Below are 20,884 nucleotides of genomic sequence, written 5' to 3' on the forward strand. Positions count from 1 at the left end.
GAAATGTTCAGAAGTTCAACTAATTTAAATCAGATGGTGCAATGAAACAAAAAGAGCCTAATAACCTAAACCCCTTAGTCCTCAAAATCATCCTGAAGGCATTGACGGAAAGAGCTACAGGCTGACAATAGACAAAAGATGGAAAAGATATGCAGATGTTTTTATGACTCACACTTTTTACTATCAGGGATTGTAAAGTCACTTATGTAAACTCTTCATATTATTTAAACTCATCATAACTATGGAGTTGCTTTTATAAAGGAAGTGGAAATGATACTAAAAAAAACACAGATGAGAACAATAATTGAACTATACTGAGTATATGCAAAAAAGATTTGTGCTGAAAGTGACCTGTTTTTGAAGGCATTGAACAATAGATTCTCAACACATCTAGAGAAGAAATCTGAGATCTTTTTATTATTTAAAAGTAAATGATTAATGAACATCAATAATTATCGATCTATATGCCTTTTTCCTCCCTATATAAATTTTTTTTGTGATTTTAATCTAAATATTGAGGATATTAGAAGAGAATAGGCTTTCACAAACCATTTTCCACAGTACACAGCGTCTTTACCAGTACATAATTTGCTGAAAGATGTAGAGAATATAAGATTATGTTGTCCTTATGTGTTGACTATGAAAAGTCAGTTAAGTAGAGCAAAATTCCTCCTTAAGGACTCTCCAATTTGGTGTTTTCTTTTGCTTCTGTCAAATTTATATTGGATTCCTTAAAAGGTATAATAAAGGGTGTTTGCTGACTCTCCAATCAATAATAACAAGCCAAGAATAAGACAGAGAGAGATGTATGCTAACTAAAAGTTTTCATCACTGTTATAGATGACCAGCACAGAGTGCAAGTTGAGGGATTCTCTAAAAATGTTGAGGTCCATCACTTTTCCTGTTTGCCATTAGCGTGATGTCATGTATCATGACATATGTCATATATACACACACATATATCATGCTGTGTCATGACATGTCATAACATTGTACAAACACAAACTCAGAAATGAGGTTCACAGTCACCTTTGAGAGGCTGGTCAAATTATCCAAACAGGAAAAACCAGGTACTTTTTGAAGGATGTTTGTTACCCAGATTATGGTGTGCAATTGAACAGATAATCTATAGAGGTTATCTATAAGTGTGTTTGTTTGTATATATATACAATGCCAAAAACAGATGAATGGAGCCAAGAACTGAAGAGTGAGTTTTGGGAAATGGCGGAGTTCTTTTAGTAACCCCAAACTTCTCCCTGAGGCCTTATTTAAGAGAAAGAGCACTGGACTAGAAGTCCACTTGTCAGGAATGTAGCAAGGATTCTTATTCACAAAGAGGTTGGTCTAGGTGGTCTCTGAAACTCCTTGATTCTGAAACACAAAAACTGAATTATTTCTAGTCCCAGTTCTGTCACTTACTTGCTGTAGGCAAAACATTAGACTGCATTTCTTCATCTATAAAAATAAAAGGATTAGGGGCAGCTAGATGGTGCAGTGGATAGAGCACCAGCCCTGGATTCAGGAGGACCTGAGTTCAAATCTGGCCTCAGACACATAACACTTACTAGCTGTGTGACCCTGGGCAAGTCACTTAACCCCATTGCCTAACCGAAAAAAAGTAAAAGGATTGAACCGCAACTATATTATCACTAAGGTACTTTCCAGCCCCAAGTACTGTCTCTGGGATCATATCCAGCTTTAAAATATGATGACCCAATGACCTCTGATGTTTTCCCCCATTGGTAAGAGTCTCTCTATAAATGCTGTATTGCATTTAGATTATGGTCAAGTGAATTTAGTGCCTTTTCCTCTCCAAAACACTGTTAGCTTTTTGACCATTATTATAATTGTCCATGTGATGAAGTATTGAATTTCTTGACTTTCAATAAACAATAATAAATGTTTCTTGACTTTGTAGGTGGAAGTCTCTTTGGCTTATTAAGCAAGAACAGTCGTTTTGGCAGGAACCCAGTTGTGCTGTTGGGCATTTTTGTGCATTTTGTAGCTTTTTATTTAATTTTTCTTAACATTCCAAGTGATGCCCCAGTTGCTCCTCTTGAAGGAACTGATAGCAATGCTTATATCAGTTCAAGGTATAGTAACTATCTGGACTGTGATTCTTTTTCTCAGTAACTAACTTGGGGGGAGTATAAGGTGAAACATATAACTAAGCAAGTTACGTTGAAAATTTGTTCTGTCTACATAAAGTTAAATATCTGTTGGAAGAAAATTGAAATCTACAGATAATCCCAAAAATATTTCTCTAATTTGTTGACTTTGGCCTCCTCTTCTACCAAGTCTTTTAGCTTAGCCAAAAGACAGACGCTAAAGGAGTTGACATCTATGTTGTGCTTTACCAGTCATCAAACACTTCACATAGGTAGTTACCTCATTTGATCTTTAGAACAATCCTTCAAGATACTGCAGACCTTATAATCCACCTTTTTATACAGATGAGATAACTGTGGCTAAGATGTTGAGTGACTTGATCAGTATCACTAAGCTAATAAATGTTAGTTGGGATTTTAACCCAAGTCTTATGGTATCAAATTCAGTCTTCTGTCACTTGTACCATAGCTGTCCCTCTGAATAGACATTGGAATTATTGAAAGTTCCTTTCAGTGGAAAATCTTTTTAACATTCTGGTGTACAGACCATATGGTAATATCAACCTTAAAATGCATGCTGACAAAAGATATGGAGGCTTTCCCTGAAAAACAGAATTATTCTGGAATGGGTCATGAGGAGAAAAAAGCATAGCACAGTAGATAGAAGACTGTTCTCGAAGACAGGAGGATTAAAGTGCTGCTTCTGACACATGTTCTCTGCATGACTACTGGCAAGTCACTTAACTTCAGTGCTTCAGAAAATCTTCTAAAGGTCCATTGCTGATTTGGATGTACCTTCCCCTCTTTTCCCCCCACTCCACCAAAAAAATAGGCATCATGATTCCTAAACCCTTTCAGTAGTAAAGTTTCCCAGAGTTTGCAAACAAGTTAATACAGAATTTAATATTTTTCCAATTCCATTATTTTTCTGTTTTAGCTTTTTAGGTATTTTAAGTTTTCCACTTAGTTTGTGTGTAGTCTTTATATTGTAATGCTTTTATTTTCTCTTAAAGGCCTCTAGTAAATACTCATAATACTTACATAAAATTCTTCTTTAATTTTTTTCATTCAGCAAAGAGATTGCCCTATTTTGCAGCTTTCTATTGGGTCTTGGAGATAGCTGCTTTAACACCCAATTAATTAGTATTTTGGGTTTCCTTTATTCAGAAGATAGTGCACCTGCTTTTGCGATCTTTAAGTTTGTTCAGGTAATGTCATGCTCCTTAAAATGTATTTAAAATGGCTGCCTTTTTGCTATGTATTTGGAATTTGTTACTTTATATCAGTGGATTGGTTTTTATTAAAATGGGTATTTTTTTTATGTCAAGGGTATCTTTTCAAAGAATGATTAAAAGTAGGAGGTAACTAGTGTAGCTTTCATGCTTTCATTTCTGTGGGAGGGTGTGGGTGTTTATACACACACATATATTTTACATAAACATATGTATGTGTGCATAAAATCTTTCCTCTGAAGAGATATTTGCATGCTTGTCTTCTAGGGCTTATAAGGAGAGCTTTCTCTTTGTTACCATAGTCCATTCTTCTAGAGAATGATATTTGTCATATGTACTGTGTTTTAGTCTTCTTTTTATGTACAAAATGCAGTTTTAACAGGGAGGATCAGAGTTTATATGGATATTAGCAGAGGTAAGCAAGAACATGTCATGTTGGGGAAATAACTAACCCTTCAACATCTGTCAGACTATCAGAATGGATATCATTTACATGGGAAAGAAAACGGGTCATTTATTGAAATTGTAGGAATACATTATTATCATCTGTAATTTTTTCTGTGATCTTTCAGTCTGTCTGTGCAGCAGTGGCATTTTTCTACAGCAACTACCTTCTGCTTCATTGGCAACTTCTGGTCATGGTGATATTTGGCTTTTTTGGAACTCTTTCCTTCTTCACCGTGGAATGGGAAGCTGCTGATTTTGTAGCTCGAGGCTCAGAGTACAGAAGCATTTGATCTCACATTTAAAGCATTTTTATTTAAAAAACTTGGCAAAATGGGAAGAATTCAAGGTCGCAGAAGTTTGAATGAAGGAGCTACTGTCAACTTAAACAGTATAATGGATGGCAGCAATCATTGTGGAAAAAAAAGACTCTCAGCCAAAGTTGGTCAAGTTTACAGACATAGGATATTTAAAGGTTGAAATAATGAGACATTTTTTGAACCATTTTTGTTGAATAAATTCTGTTTTTATAATTGTGTTATAAAATATTAGTATTGTTCCTCTTCTATTCTTAGCTATTGAACATGTATCTTTTAAAGATTCCTGCTGTACATGGAGTATGTTGTATTATTATACATTATTGAAAAATAGCTATAACACATGACCATATATCTGTGAGAATTAAATTTAAAGTTTTAGGGCAGGCTCAAATGGAAATCTCAGCTTTCAAAAGGTTTATACTTTAACTTCTATTAAACATATTGCTCACTAATCCCTTTTTCAAATTACAGTTTATATAGTAGAGGCTGAGTTTTAAAAATCAAAGCAAAGGAAGATTATTACAAAGTTATAGATTGTAAGGAGGCTTTAAAAAACATTAAGCTAAGTGATACAATGAACAAAAATGTAACAACCATGTTAGAATCTTGCCTATAGTTCTCCTGGGAAGATGTTATACAAAATGTCCATTATGTGCTGGTAACATTTGCACTCTAATCCTGGATTGCCATGGTCAATGAGAAAAATAAATTATTCAAAATTATTCCTTATTTTCTTCAATTAAAATGCTAGAGATAGCTATAGATCTTTGAGAGAGAAATTTAAATATTGAGGGAAGTGCTCAAGTGGAAATCTTGACTATCTCCCTGTATTTATTTTTAAATAGAATATTTAATGTTCAGATTGAGAATTTTTATTATGAAGTTGTCAGCTACAGGCTGAAAGGGAGAAGGGGAAAAAGCCTGCATTTGATTAGGATTTAAAATTCAGCAAATATTTTAAAGTATGTACTATGTTTAAGGCACTACTAAACACTAGAATCGGGAAAATTGATTTAAAAGTATTGAATTTTCCTTTTTCTGCCATATTAATAAGGTTGTAAAAGTCTCTATTACATCTTATTGGCTTAGGTTAAATACAGTTATCAAACATAAAGGATATTAATAATTGTTAAGTACAGCTTCAGAAGTAGCATGAAATAAGATATACTGAACCATGTTTTATTTACCTAGGTCTTAAAGTTGTCTATGGTTAAGATGAAAAATTCCTCCAATATATTGCCTCAGACCACTTAATGTCCCACTCTCCTCCCTTGTCCCTTTGTTTCCAATGGTTCTTCACAGCTGTAGAATAAAAATGCTAAGTAGCTCCTGAGCATTGTAATTCGCGGGAATATAATTCAACCAAAATACTATGGTATTCATCATCTATAGATTGCTAGTAGTGTTGTCAAGAAGGGAATTAAAGTGAAGGTGTTTAACTGAATTGATTAGAAACTTGAGTTCTCCCTGACTGCCACTGATATGCTTTGTGCTCAGTAACTCACTTTAAATTTTGTACTCAGTTTTCATATCTATAAATGGGGATGGCAACCTTAAAGATTTGCACAATGGATCTTTGGATGAGAGATGGAGAGTACTGCTATTTAAATTTCAGTAAAATATGGGGTAAGGTTAATAAAGTATTGAAAAAGCTTTTCACTGTGTAGCTTTATAGAATCAGTCTCATCATAGTCTCATTCAGAGATGCAGAGATGCAGTGATTTGATCTACCCATAATATTTTTGTGAGCACCAAGTGACTTCATTTTAACATTTCAAATTTAATATATTATGTGTATGTTAAAAATTTTCTTGACATTTTGGGTGTCTTCCTTCCCATACCCAAAATTATGGGAAATTTTCAACCTTAGCTTTGAAGCTTCTTAACACATTTTCTTTCTCTGGGTACTAATAAAGGATAGATATCTTACTTTCTTAATTTTTAGAATACAAATCAGTTGCTAACGGATGGGTAGAACGTTTAGGTAACAAAATTACCTGAGAAAGAACAAGCCTTGTCATTTGTTTTCATCATTGGTGGTGTTCCTTAGAGTAATATAGATAGAAAAGCCTTGTAATAAAAGCAGTCCTGGACTTAATCTTGAAAGATTCAGGATTGCCAAACAGTCTGTTAACTGTTTTCTCCAGACCTTAATACCTGGTGTTGGTCTGCTGTGACTTAAAGAACCACATACGGGCTTTTTCTAGATCAAGGGTTATTAAACTAGAGATTATCTGTACTTGAGCTTTTTTTTTATTCTGATAACTGTTTCAATGTAATGAGTTTCCTTTTAATTCTGTGTATTTTATTTTATGCATTTAAAAACATTCTGAGAAAGGATCCATAAACTTCACCAGACTGCCAAAGGAGTCCAGACACAAAAAAAGAAGTTTAAGAAAACCCCTCTACTAGATGAATAAATGGACTCAGGGTTAGGGATAGTTTAAAAATGTTGCTGAGCAAACATCTCCTAATTTTTCAAAATTCTGCAGTATTCTTTTTCCCTTCCTTCTAATGTCAGTCTTATATTTGTATTGATATGTGATTCCAAGAAATGCTTTTCAATCAGATTTTATAGAAAAGTCTATCATACAATTTAAGTTATAACATTGAAGAAGGAATTGCTTTCCCCATATAAAAGAAAATTATTTACATACATATTTTAAATTATACAGTAATGATAAATATACTAGAGGCCCTTGGTAGGTGATCTCACCTGTGAAAAGGTTGTGACTATTGATCCTTAAGGATTCATTATTATTATTGGTTTAGCACCTTAGTCTTTATTTTACATCTTAAAAAAATCTTTGAGGTTTGAGGAGAGCTTTTTGTTGACATATTAATGAAGACAAGGATTGCTAATGAAAGAATATATTAAGGAGAATTAAATGTTTTTCTGTATTTTTTTTTTGGTGAGTAAATTATTTAAATAAAGAAGAGAACAGCAAATGTTCAGCTGGTTTTTTTGGTTAAAATTGTGAAGTCAAAGGAAGCTGTTCAGTGGCTTCTTGTCTGGCTTTTCTCCTGCAGGCAGGTGGGATTGAAGGCTATACTGTCAGTATTTCTGTAGGGAATGATTTGTTTTACCTATCAAAGTTTGCTTTGGGAACTGAATGTCACTCCCTCACGTCACTTGCACTTATAAATTGCTTAGGCATATCCTGTCACTTGCAGAATGGATTGGATTTTAGTGGAAATAGTCTGTTTCCTTTCTATGAAGATTCACCCAGCTCTCATTTTATTCCTTCCTGGATCACAGTTGCAACCACAAACTAGTTAAAGGTGAACAGTATGTGGCCTAATGCAGAGCATATATGTCCTATTTAAGTTGGATAGCTCTGACATTGCTTAATATTTATTGAACACTTCTAGTATGTTAGTTGCCCTGCAAAATACATGAATAGTGGGGTGTGTACACAATGTTATCCCTGTCTTCTTAGAGTGTAGCTTGTAAGAATATTTATCTTTGGGGCAGCTAAGTGGTGCAGTGGATAGAGGTCTGGCCTTGGAGTCAGGAGGACCTGAGCTGTGTGACCCTGGGCAAGTCACTTAATCCCAATTGCCTCACCAAAAGCAAAAAAAAAAAAAAAAGAATACTTGTCTTCCTGTTTTCAGATTCCACGTTATTGTCCTATTCATTTCAGCTAGTTTCCTAATTACTTGGGAAAGAGATGATGACCTATTTTTTTTTGATATTCCAAAAAAATATTTGTTTTTGATCTGGGGAGGCCCTAACGTTGTACCAGGTGTACAATGGAAAGAGGGTCTGAAAATCTGTGTTTAAATCTTGGTTCTTATTACCTGCATGACTTTGGAGAAATCACAACCACTCTGGCTCTTAACTTTTTTATCTGTAAAATGAGGGAAATTGACTAGATGACCTCTAAGATCACTTAGTGGTTTTCAGGGGAAAAAAATTAACATTGTAGATTGAAGAGGTGTGGTGGTGCTAACTTCATTTAAACATTTTCTTAATTCTGATCTTAAATACCAAAAAATAACATTTCTATACATAGCAGCCAAACACACACACACATTCTTTAAGAAACCATGAATCTCCATTTCATACTGCTTGCTTTTTAAAAAAGTTTATAATAAATTTTACGTGTGTTTTCAAAACTGTCTCCTTGTTTGTCATTGTTTCCCCCTTAACTGTCTTCTGTTTTCATCCATGCGTATTAAAATATGTTTGCTTTCAAAATGGTCCTGCTTGTCTGTGCTCTTCTAACCTCCTTTGATTTTTTTTTCAAAAGTGTTTCAACAGCCTTTCTTTTTTGACATACCGATTGTTAACTGTCCCACTCCCACCCTCCCACCCCAATTTTAAATAAGTAAAATCTAGCAAAAGGAATCTACCAAAAGCCTATGTACAAAAATGTGTGCCTCTGGACTTTGTGTCCATTATTTTTCTGTCAGGAAATGGCTAATGTGTACTTATAGGTCCTCTGACTATGTAGTTGGTCATTGCATTGATTAGATTTAAGTTTTTCTAGGATATTTTTCTTTATAATGTTGATGTCGTCATGTAAACTGCTCTGATTCTGCTTCCACTTTTTGTGTCAGTTCATGCTACCCTGAATTTTCTGAAATAATTTTGTCATTTCTTACAGTGTAGAAAAACCCCTTTACATTCATATACCAAAATTGTTCCTCCAATTCCTCAATTGTCTGAGACAATCTAAAGCACCACCTTAGAGTCTAGTTCTTTTTTTCCCCTTTAAATCCCCCACTTTATGATTGGGAAGTTTGGTTTACTTGTAACTACTCCTATTCTGGTATTATCCTCCTTAACATCAGAGTTTTTACGTGCATTTCAATGTCAATTAGTGATTTGGAGCATTTTTCATATGGTTGTTGATAGTCTTTTTTTCTGTTGAAAACTTGTCCTTTCACCATTTATTGGGAAAATGTTCTTTTACTCTTATATCAATTTACTTATATAGCTTGAACATCAGAGTTGTATTACAAAAACATGCTTTAAAGATTTTTTCCTGATTAACTCTTTCTAATCCTAGTTGCCTTGATTTTGTGAAAAATGAAAAAGTATTTTTAAATGTTTTTTGTTTTCTTATTTATTTTGATTTATCAACAATCACTTCCATATGCTTTTGAGTTTAAAATTTTTCTCCTGCTTCCTCCCCACTACCCTCACCAAGATGGCACACAATCTGTTATAGGCTATACATATACATTCCTATTAAACATATTTTCACATTAGTGATGTTGTAAATAAGAATTAGATCCAATAGGAGGAACCACCAGAAAGAGGAAACAACTGAACAGAAGTAAAAGAAAATAGCAAATAGTATTCTTCAATCTGCATTCAAACTCCTTGGTTCTTTCTTTGGATGTGGATAGCAAAATGAAAAAGTATTAAGTGCTTACTGTGTGTCAAATACTGCTAAGTGCTGGAGCTGTAAATATAAAAGCAAAGACGGGCCCTGTCCTCCAAAAGCTTACATTCTAATAGGAGAAACACTATACATAAGGTAATGGTGACTAGTATGGGGCATTTTAGTCCAGAAAGTTAGAGATGGAGAATGAGGCCATGGGGGAGTGGATTTATACAGTCCTCTGAAGAGCAATGTCAGAAGTGATTTGATCATGGTTCCAGTTTTGGTTATGGGAGTGTTGGGGGATAGGGGTGGGTATGACAACTGTAGTTAGAAAATGTTGGGGAGAAAGGAATAAAGTATTTTTGCTATACGTTAGATTTTGTTGTGCAGTTCTTTCTGTTTTTACATTGTTGTGTAACTATATCATATTCTTGGCTCTGCTTTGCATCAGTTCATATATTTCTTTTCATGTTTCTCTATATTTATCACATTCATCATTTCTTACAACATACTAATACTCCGTTACATTAATGTACCACAATTTGTTTAGTCATTCCCAAATCAATAGGCATCTACTTTGATTCCAATTCTTTGCTATCACAAAAAGTACTGTTATAAATATTTTTGTGTATGGGGACTTTCTTATCAATGGCTTCCTTGGAGTATACAAGTAATACAATCTCTGGGTCAAAGGGTATGGACAGTTTAATCACTTTATTTGCATAATTCAAATTTTTTTTAAAGAAATGGTTCAACCCAAAGACCCCAGCTTCTGGAATAAGAACTCACTGTTTGACAAAAAATGCTGGGAAAACTGGAAAAGAGCATGACAGAAACTAGGCATAGACCAAAATCTTATACCATATACCAAAATAAAGTCGAAATTGGTTCATGATTTAGATATAAAGGCTGATACCATAAGTAAACTGGGAGAGCAAGGAATAAAGTTCACCTGTCAGATTTGTGGAGAACAGAAGAATTTGTAACCAAACAGGAGATAGAAAACATTATGAAATGCAAAATGGATAATTTTGATTATATCAAATTGAAAAGTTTTTGTACAAACAAAGCCAATGCAACCAAGATTAGGAGGGAAGCAGAAAACTGAGAAAGAATTTTTACAATCATTATCTCTGGTAAGTTCTTCATTTCTAAAATATATAGAGAACTGAGTCAAATTTATAAAAAATATAAGTCATTTCCCAATTGATAAGTAGTCAAAGGATATGAACAGGCATTTTTCAGATGAAGAAATTAAAGCCATCTATTGTTATATGAAAAAATGCTCTAAATCACTATTGATTAGAGAAATGCAAATCAAAATAATCTTGAGGTACCACATCACACATACCAGATTGGCTAACATGATAAAACAGGAAAATAATAAACGCTGGAGATGTGGGAAAATTGGAACACTAATGCATTGTTGGTGGACTTGTGAAATGATCCAATCATTTTGGAGAGCAATTTGGAACTATGCCCAAAGGGCTATAAAAATGTGTATAGCCTTTGACCCAGCAATAGCATTTCTAGGGCTGTATCCCAAAGAAATCATAAAAAAGAAAAGGACCCACATGTACAAAAAACAGTTACAGCAGTTCTTATTGTGGTGTCCAAGAATTGGAAATTGAGGGGATGCCCATCAATTGAGGAATGGCTGAACAAGTTGTGGTATAACAATGTAATGGAATACTATTGTGTTATAAGAAATGATGAGCAGGCAGACTTCAGAAAAACCTAGAAAGACTTGTATGAACTGATGCTGAGTGAAGTGAGCAGAACCAGGAGAACATTGTACACAGTAACAGCCATGTTGTGCGATGACTAACTTTGATAGACTTGGCCCTTCTCAGCAATGCAAGGATCTAAGACATCTCCAAAACTCATGATGGAAAATGCTATCCACATCCAGAGAACTATGGAGTTTGAATGCAGATCGAAGCATACTATTTGCTATTTTTTTCTTGTTTTGTTTGGTTTCCTCTTTCTTGTGGTTCCTTCTATTGGTTCTAATTCTTCCTTACAACATGACTAATGTGAAAATATGTTTAATAAGAATGTATATGTATAGCCTATATCAGATTGTATGCCGTCTTGAGAAGGGAGGTAGGGAAGGAGAGAGAGAAAAATTTAAAACTCAAAAGTATGTGGAAGTGATTGTTGAAAACTAAAAATAAATTAATAAAGGAAAAAAGAAATGGTTGCACCACAATAACAGTAACATTGATACTATGTTCAACTATGATTGACTTAGCTTTTCTCAGCAATAAAATCCAAGACAATTTCAAAAGACTTATGATGAAAAATGATATCCATATCCAGAGAAAGAACTGACAAAGTCTGAATGCAGATCAAAGCATACTATTTTCACTTTTTTGGGGGGGGAGGAGTTGTGTTATTTTCTTTTTGTTTTGTTTCTTCTTTCACAACATGATAAATGTGGAAATATGTTTTACATTATTGCACATGTATAACCTATATCCAGTTGCTTACTGTCTTGAGGAGGGAGGAGGAAAGAGAGAAAAATTTGGAACTCAAAATCTTTCAAAAAATGATCATGTTAAACATTATCTTTAATTGGAAAAAGTAAAATAATATTATTTTTTTTAATAGTTCTACCATTTCACAATGTCATTAATGTATAAGTATGCCTATCATCCTATAACTTCTCCAACATTGACCATTGCCATTTTTTTATCATCTTTGCCAAATTTCAGGATGTGAGGTAAAAACTTAAGGTTTTTGTTGTCGCTGTTGTTTTTGGTTTTGGTTGGGGGGGGGGTTATTGTTGTTGTTGTTGTTTGCTTTTATTAGTGATTTGGAGCATTCATTCATGTGATTGTGAATACTTTGCAATTCTTCTTTGGAGAATTTTTTGTTCATAAATTTTGATCGTTTATCTATTGAGGATGGCTATTAATCTTAAATATTTTGGATTCTAAGCTATTATCAGAGAGATAGGATACAAAGATTTTTCCCCCTTCAACCTCTTTCTTTCTATCTTAGGTTTATTATTTTTATTTTTGCAGAAGTTTTTCATGTTATCAAAGTCATCTATTTTATCATTTGTAATTGTTTCTATCCCTTGTTTGGTTAAGAATACATCTCCCTACCTACATGATCCACTTCTTCTAATTTTTTAATAGTATAATCTTTAATATTAAGGGTACATCCATTTAGCATCGTAGAATATGGTGTAAGGTGTTGGTTGAAGTCTAATTCTGCCAGACTACTTTCCAGTAAAGTTATTGTTTTAATTAATTTTTGGTTGAATTTCTAGAATCTCTAAATTGACTCCAGTCATCCTCAAAACATGATAATTTTGTTTCCACTTTCCCTGTTTATTTTGTTCAATTTTTTGTAACTATAGCTAACATTTCTAGAATTACTTCAAATGAATTGAGTTCATTTAAGTAAAGGATCATTTCACTTGCAAAAAGCTTAAAGGATGTTTTGGACCCAGAGTACTAAAGTGGTATCCTTAAAAGTGTTTTTTTTAAGAGAAAATAAAATTTTGTCTACAAGAAGTAGCTTAATCTTTCTCCATGAAGAAAAATTGCTATTTAAATTATCTCCAATTAAGCAGACTCTCCTACATATGTATGGTGGTCACCATCTCTCCCTGGGTAACACTCAATATGCAATGAAATGCTGCAATTATTTATCTTTTTTAAGGAAGAAAATTACAGTGATAATAACTGTTTAAAAAAAACCTAAGGTGTATAGTATTATTTGTTCCCTGGATGCAGAACTACTGCTACAAACATGAATTGCTATAGTGAGTGGACTTGAGAAATATGTTCAATGTACCACCTAATCAGAGGCTTCTGTTTTAGGAATAAAAGTTTCTTTAAAGGCTTGTTTCAACTGCCTAAAAATATGGATAGTCTGTGCTGTCTTTTTTTTTATAAGATCATAGTAATCTTCTGTTTTATTCATTATTAAAATGGGAATCATAATAGTTGACATTTATATAGCACATTAAAGTTTAGAAAGCATTTTACACATATTATCTTATTTGAACTACAGGTATTATCCCCATTCAGCATCAGGAAAGAGAGTCAAAGGGATTGCAGCTAATAAATGCTGAGGCAAGATTGAACCTACATCTTAAGTGCATTATCTTGTACTTGTACTATTTAACTTTGGGGCAGCTAGGTGGCATAGTGGATAAAGCTCTGGGCTTGGGGCCAGGAAGACCTGAGTTTCAATCTGGCCTCAGACACTAGCTGTGTGACTCTGGGCAAGTCACTTAACCCTGTTTGCTTCAGTTTCCTCATTTATAAAATAAGCTGAAGAAGGAAATGGTAAACCACTCCAGCATCTTTGCCAAGAAAACCCCAAAGGGAGTCATGAAAAGTCAGACACAACTGAAATGATTGAACAATAAATTTAACTCTTATGAGGGTCACATAGTGCATGTCTATTTGCTCTTTCTACTACACTCTGTTGATATATTTTAACCCAAAAGGAGAGGTGATGTTGCTTTACAAGCCATGCAACTTTATGCAAATATAAACTATAATAATTTGATAATCCCCAAATTGAAAGTCAGGTATGATTTTTCTGGGACAACCAATCAGAGCTACAAGTTTGGTTTACAGAATCTTAATGGGAAAGGATCTCAGAGGCTATTTAGTCTAATGACTTTATGAATGGAAAGGAAAAGTATTACATGCTTACCATGCAGCAAGCAATGTGCTAAGTGTGGGTAATACAAATAGGAAAGTAAGATGGTCCCTGCTGTAAAGGAGCTCACATTCTCACATTTCCACCCAGAGAGGAGGGGCAGAGGAGAGGGCAAGGCAAGCCCTTAAAGTGCATTGGCAGGGCAAATGGCAATTCCCATGTGATTGGAGAGCCCTATGGCTGAGTACCCTGTAAATCTTGGTGGTCCTTTTGTCGTACTGGAAGGATTCTAGTAGGTGAATCCCTCTTCATCTGACTCATGTGAGTGGCCATGTTCACCCCACAGCTGACAGGGCTGAAGGGACCCAGGTCCATAGTCCTTGGAAGTGTCAGGATCAACCCACTTCCCTGGGAAGGGAAAAGGAGGAGGACGTGGCATTAAAGGAGGGGGAGGGATCTGGAGTGGATGAAGGGAAAGGGTCACTCAAATATGAATTCCTTTTACAACTTTTCAGCTTAACAACCTCTCAGTGATGGGGCGCTCACTGTCTCCTAAAATAGACCATTTCACTTTTGCATAGCCCTCATTGTGAGGTGATTTTTCTTTATGCCAAGCCTCAGTATGTCTCTCTGCAACTTCTGCCCATTGTTCCCAATTCTGCCCTTTGGTACCAAGCAGGACAAGTCTAAATCGTTTTGCACATGATAGCTTATCAAATAATTGAAAAAAATTTACCTTATCCCTCCTAACTCTTCTCCAAACCAAAAATCTTTGGGTCCTTTCAGTGATCCTTACCTGTCATGATCTCCAGTCTTCTCACCATCCTAATTGTCCTCTGGGTTTACTTCCATTTTTATATCCATCTTAAAAGTGTGGTGTCCAGAACTGAACCCAGTATTCCAGTTGTGTTCTGATCAGAGCACAGCACTATTATCTCCTTAATTCTTAACAAGATCTGACGCCTAACTCGTGTCTGATTTTTCAAGCACTGTCACACTTTCATTATATTGATCTTGCTGCTTACTTCAATCTCCCCATTGTCCTATACACCCTCAACTGTGACTCAATATTTCTTTTGATCTTCCTCCTCTTCCCTATAAGCACTGATCACTAGCCTCCCCTCTTTCTGAACTTTAGCACTCCTGACTACTTAATAGGACTATGGATGGCACTTTTCTGTACTCATTCTCAGGCATATGCACTTGTTTCTATCTCCTATATTTGTCTTTTATTAAATCTAAGCTGATTGATAAATTGTATCCCCACTGTTTTTTATACTACTACCATTTTATTCTCATCAGAATCTTTGGTATTGTCAGAATTTAATTCTTGAGAGCATCCCATTTCTTCTATTCCCCTAAAATACCATAAACTGTGAGATTCTCCTATTCTTGAACTTATTGAAATCCTTTCTCCCAACTCTAGCATATGCATCAGACTGTGCCTGGGTTTCCTTCCCAATTGGGAAACATTAAATAAATCACTGTTTCAAAGTCCAATTTTTAATATAAATTTTGATTTCCTACAGCAAGGGTGACTGATCTTTTCCTTTTGAGGAGCCCTTTAGATTTCCTTGGGTAAGGAGTAAGAATGGTATTCGCATAACCACAGAATGTTAGAGTTTGAAGGGCCCTTAGTGGCCATATGATCCCCAGGATAAGGCCCTACCCTAGGGTTTCCGCTATGTATCTTTTTGACAAGGGATTTCTAATGCACATTACTGACAGGTCAAGCCTGGCCTGGTATAGGCAGCCAGCTTAAAAATATTGACCCTGGAAAGGTTTTCAGGTTATTTGGATTCTAGTTAGCGTTCTGTGATATACATACTAGCTGTTTGACCAGGGGCACATTACTTAGTTTCAGCATCTGTTTTCTTATAAGTAAAGAAGATAATAATACTTACACTACCTGCCTCATGGAGTTCTTGTGAGGAAAGTGTTTTATAAGCCTTAAAGCTCCAAAAAATTATATTATCTAAGTGTATTCTGAAGGTAGTATTGTGGTTGCCTTTGATCACAGTATAGCTACTTCTCAACTATATTTTTGGGGTGTCTTTATAGGAAATAGAATTTATGAGAGGACTATATACCAAAAGAAGGTAAGGCTACCATGGGAAATGAATTGAACATAGAGTGCTTGGCCATTTAAATGCTTTTCTGTAAATGCATTTATAACTTGCTTTCAGAGAGTTAGACCTCTCTAATCCTTGTTAATTTCTTTGGATTCATGATTTATTTTTCTAGCAGCTAGTTAGTAATCGACATAATGCTTTAAACTTTGAAAAGTGCTTGAATCTCATGGCACCCTTATAATGTAGGTCCTACAGGCAATATCGCCATTTTAAAAATGAGGACGCCAAGGATCAGAAAGGTTAAATGAATTACCCATGGTTGCATAGCTGGTAAAAGAAAAGGCTGGGATCTGAACCTACTTCCTGACTAGAACTATATTCGTTACACTATACTACCTCTCAATCATCAATCATTTATTTGTTGTTCAGTTGTTCAGTCATGTCCAACTCTTCATGATGCCATGGACCATAGCATGCCAAGCCTTTCTGTCCTATACTATCTCCTGAAGTCTGTCCAACTTCAGTTTCATTGCTTCCATTACACTAGCTATCTATCTCATCCTCTGCTGTCCCCTTCTTCTCTTGCCTTCCATGTCTCCCAACTTCAGGATCTTTTCCAATGAGTTCTGGCTTCCCATTATGTGGCCAAAGTATTTAAGTGTCAGCTTCAGAATTTGACTTTCCAGTGAATAGCCTGAGTTTTAAGTATTGACTGATCTGATCCTTGCTGTCCAAAGGACTCTTAAAAGTCTTCTCCAGCACCGCAATTTGAAAGGATTGATTTTGTGACACTCAGCCTTCCTCAAAGTCCAGCTTTCACAGCCATATATTACTACTGAAAAAACCATAGCCTTGACTATACAGACCTTTGTTGGCAAGATGGTATTACTGCTTTTTAGTATGCTGTCCAGATTTGCCAGAGCTTTCCTTCCAAGGAGCAAACATCTTTTAATTTCATGGCTGCATTCACCATCTATAGTGATCTTTGAGCCCAAGAATATAAAATCTGACACTGCTTCCATTTCTTCTCCCTCTATTTGACAGAAAGTGATGGGACCAGTTACCATCTAAGCCAGCTTTTACACCCTCTTCTTTAACCCTCATCAGTAGGCTTCTTAATCTTTACTTTCTGCTATCAGTGGTATTGTCTGCATATCTGAGATTGTTGATATTCCTCCCAGCACCCTTAATTATGGCTTTTGATTGTCCAGCCTGGAATTTTGTGATATATTCTGTGAATAAGTAAAATAAGTAAGGTGACAATGTACAGTTTTGTTGTACTCCTTTCCCAATCTTAAACCAATCATGTTTCATGTTCCATTCTAATTGTTGCTGTTTAGCCTGCACACAGGTTCCTTAGGAGAAAAGTAAGATGATCTGGTACTCCCATCTCCTTGAGGACTTGCACACATTTTGTTGTGATCCACACATTCAAAGGCTTTAGTGTAGTCAATGAAGCGGAAGTAGATGTTTTTCTGGAACTCTCTTACTTTCTCCGTAATCCGTTAAGTGTTGGCAATTTGGTCTCTAGTCCTCTTTGAAAACCAGTCTGCTCTTCTGATAATTTTCTGTTTATATATTGTTGAAGCCTAGCTTGCAGAATCTTAAGCATAACCTTGCTGACATGTAAAATTAGTGTGATTGTTTGGTAATTTGAACATTCCTTGGCATTGCCCTTCTTTAGGAATGGGACATAAACTGATCTTTTCCAATCCATGTGCCAGTGCTGATTTTTCCAAATTTGCTAGCATATTGAGCACAGTCCTTTAACAGCATCATCTTTCAATATTCTAAATAGCTCAGCTGGAATTCCATTACCTCCACTAGCTTTATTGTTAACAATGCCTCCTAAAACCCACAACCTCATTTTCCAGGATGCCTTACTCTAGATCGGTAGCTATACCATTGTGGTTATCAGTGATGTTAAGATCTTTCTTGTATAATTCTTTTGTATATTTTTGCCATTTCTTAATCTTTCCTACTTCTGTTAGCTACCTACCATTTTTGTCTTTTGTCATGCCCATTTTTGCAAGAAGTGTTCCCTTGATATCTAATTTTCTTGAAGAGATCTCTCGTCTTTCCCACTCTATTGTTTTCTTCTATTTCTTTGCATTGCTCATTTAAGAAAACCCTGTTATATCTCTCCTTGCTATTCTCTGGAATTCTGCACTCAGTTGGCTCTATCTTTCCCTTTTTCCTTTCCTTTCCTTTTTTCCTCATCTATTTCTAAAGCTTCGTCAGACAGCCATTTTTCTTTCTTGCTCTTCTTTTTTTGGGGGGTGTTTTTTGTTGCTGCCTCCTGTACAATATTGTGAACCTCTGTCCATAGTTCTTCAGGCACTCTGTCTACCAGATCTAATCCCTTAAATCTATTCATCACCTCCACTTCATATCATAAAGGGTGTTGTTTAGGTCATACCTATACAGTCCAATGCTTTCCCCTACTTTCTTCAACTTAAGTCTGATTTTTGCAATAAGAACCCTCTGTTAGCTCCATGTCTTGTTTTAATTGACTATATATACTTTCTCCACATTTAGTTGCAAAGTATTTTATGTGATTTCTATATTGAGCATCTGATGATGTCCATGTGTAGAGTCACCTTTTGGGTTGTTGAAAAAGAATGTTTGCTGTGACCAGCAAGTTATCTTGACCAAACTTTATTAGTGTCTGCCCTGCTTCATTTTGTACTCCAAGGCCAAATTTGCCTTATATTCCAATTATCTTTTAATTTCCTACCTTTGCATTCTGATCCCCTATGATCAATGTGACATCTTTTGTGTGTGTGTGTGTGTGTGTGTGTGTGTGTGTGTGTGTGTGTGTGTTATTTCTGGAAGATGTTGTAGGTCTTCATAGAATTAAGCAATTTTGGCCTCTTCACCATCAGTGGTTGGAGCAAAGACTTGTACCACTGTGATGTTGAATGGTTTGCCTTGGATTCAAACAGATATCATGCTATCATTTTTGAGATTGTACCCAAGTACTGTTTTTCTCACCCTTTTATTGACTATGAGGGCTACTCCATTTCTTCTAAAGCATTCTTGCGCACAGTAATATATGAAGTGATCCCCTGAATTAAAATCACTCATTCCCATCCATTTAAGTTCATTGACACCCAAGATGTCAATCTTTAAACTTTCTGTCTCCTATTTGACCACATCCAGCTTACCTTGGTTCATAGATCTTAATTGCAGGTTCTTATGCAACATTGTTCTTTGAAGTGTTGAACTTTCCTTTTGTCACCAGACACATCCACAGCTGAACTTCCTTCCAGCTTTGGCCCAGATTTTTCATTGTTTCTGAAGCTACTTGTAGTTGTCCTCCACTTCTCCCCAGTAACATGTTGGACACCTTTCAACTTGAGGGGCTCATCTTCCAATGTCATATCTTTCATCACATTAATACTGTCCATGGGGTTTTCTTGGCAAAGATACTGGAATGTTTTGCTATTTCCTTCTCCAGTGGATCACCTTTTGTGTGATCTCTCTACTGTGACCTGTCCATCTTGGGTAACTGCATGACATAACTCATTGTTTCACTGAGCTACACAAGCCATGACAAGGCAGTGATCCAGAAGCATTTATTATGTACATACTATGATGCCAGGTACTGTGCAGGTATACTGCAGGTACAAATTCAAATGAAACAGTCACTATTCTCAAAATGGAGATGGTTAATGCCTGGAATTTTAAAATCACTAAATCCTTTTTTAAGCTTTTACACAGAAATATTTATTTCAAAAGGTATAATCACAAATACTTATTCCCCCAACACACAGGAAAAATAATCTTTCTCACCCCACTTTCCCCTGCAACACTTCAGTCTCTGGGGAGGGGAAGATTTAGTTCATAGTTTAGCTCATTTCTGTAAAGCAATTCCAAATTCCAAACCACCCTTGGACTTGAGTCCCAATCACTCTGGCTTATCAGGGCTTCCATGATGGGTGGTACCAGCCATCCAACAATCCTGGCTTCAAGGGTTTTGCTATGGCTTAAATTCCCAGGTCTCAAATGGAGGACAACATAACAGAAACAAACACTGCCAGACCCATTTTTCAGAGGGAAATGAGTAAAAGAGAGAGAACTAGAGAAAGAGGTACTTTCCTTCTCATTGATTCAGTTCAGTTCATGAACTGGGATCTTCACCCTCTGGATGCAGCAGATAGGAATTGCCAAAAAGAGCCAAAGAAAAAGAACAGCTCAGTCTCACCAGTTTTAAAGACACAGGCAGTCAGGTACCCTTCGTTAACTTACACTGACTCTTAAGTTCAAGATGTTTTGTAGGTCTGCAATCTTACAACTATAAGTCATGAGCCCCCATCAGTGCAGTTCATTTTGCCAAAGTCAGATAGAGGACACAGTCAACTGAAGGCAAAGGCATTTACTGAAATGGCAGAGTAAAACCAGCAGCAACATAGCTATTTCCCCATAAACCTAGGGCATATACTCTTACAAATACATAGTATCAATGGAAAGAATAGACACACTTAGAGTTCACATATGGAGAAGTATGCAAGGATGAACACTTGGTGAAAGCATATTTAAAGAGGGTAAAATTGTGTCCCCAATATTGCGTGACTTCAGGACCACTGTTGTTCTTATAATGCTCCCACCTTTCTCGGTCTTAAAAGTATTAGTCTTAAAGATGCTGCAATGGCCACTGTTTGTCAGAAGTATCCACTGCCTTCAGCTTCTGGCTCAAATAAATTCCTTGGTGAGGGTTCTACTACACTCTCAGAAAGAGGT

At 35.6% G+C, this 20,884-nt stretch overlaps 1 protein-coding gene across 2 annotated transcripts in view; it reads left to right on the forward strand.

The window, feature by feature from the left end:
• The window catches only part of MFSD11 (major facilitator superfamily domain containing 11), a 28,563-nt gene extending 21,510 nt beyond the window's left edge, over window positions 1-7,053 (forward strand). For both annotated transcript variants that reach the window (XM_020965956.2, XM_020965955.2), the window contains 3 exons: window positions 1,919-2,093; window positions 3,181-3,316; window positions 3,913-7,053. In XM_020965956.2, the coding sequence (XP_020821615.1) occupies window positions 1,919-2,093; window positions 3,181-3,316; window positions 3,913-4,077 (476 nt within the window). In that variant the 3' untranslated portion in view covers window positions 4,078-7,053. The remainder of the gene's footprint in view (window positions 1-1,918; window positions 2,094-3,180; window positions 3,317-3,912) is intronic.
• Window positions 7,054-20,884: the final 13,831 nt, after the last annotated feature.

This window comes from Phascolarctos cinereus, unplaced genomic scaffold (assembly GCF_003287225.1).
Source record: "Phascolarctos cinereus isolate Bilbo 61053 unplaced genomic scaffold, phaCin_HiC Scaffold_5;HRSCAF=322, whole genome shotgun sequence".
Taxonomy (NCBI): Eukaryota; Metazoa; Chordata; class Mammalia; order Diprotodontia; family Phascolarctidae; genus Phascolarctos; species Phascolarctos cinereus.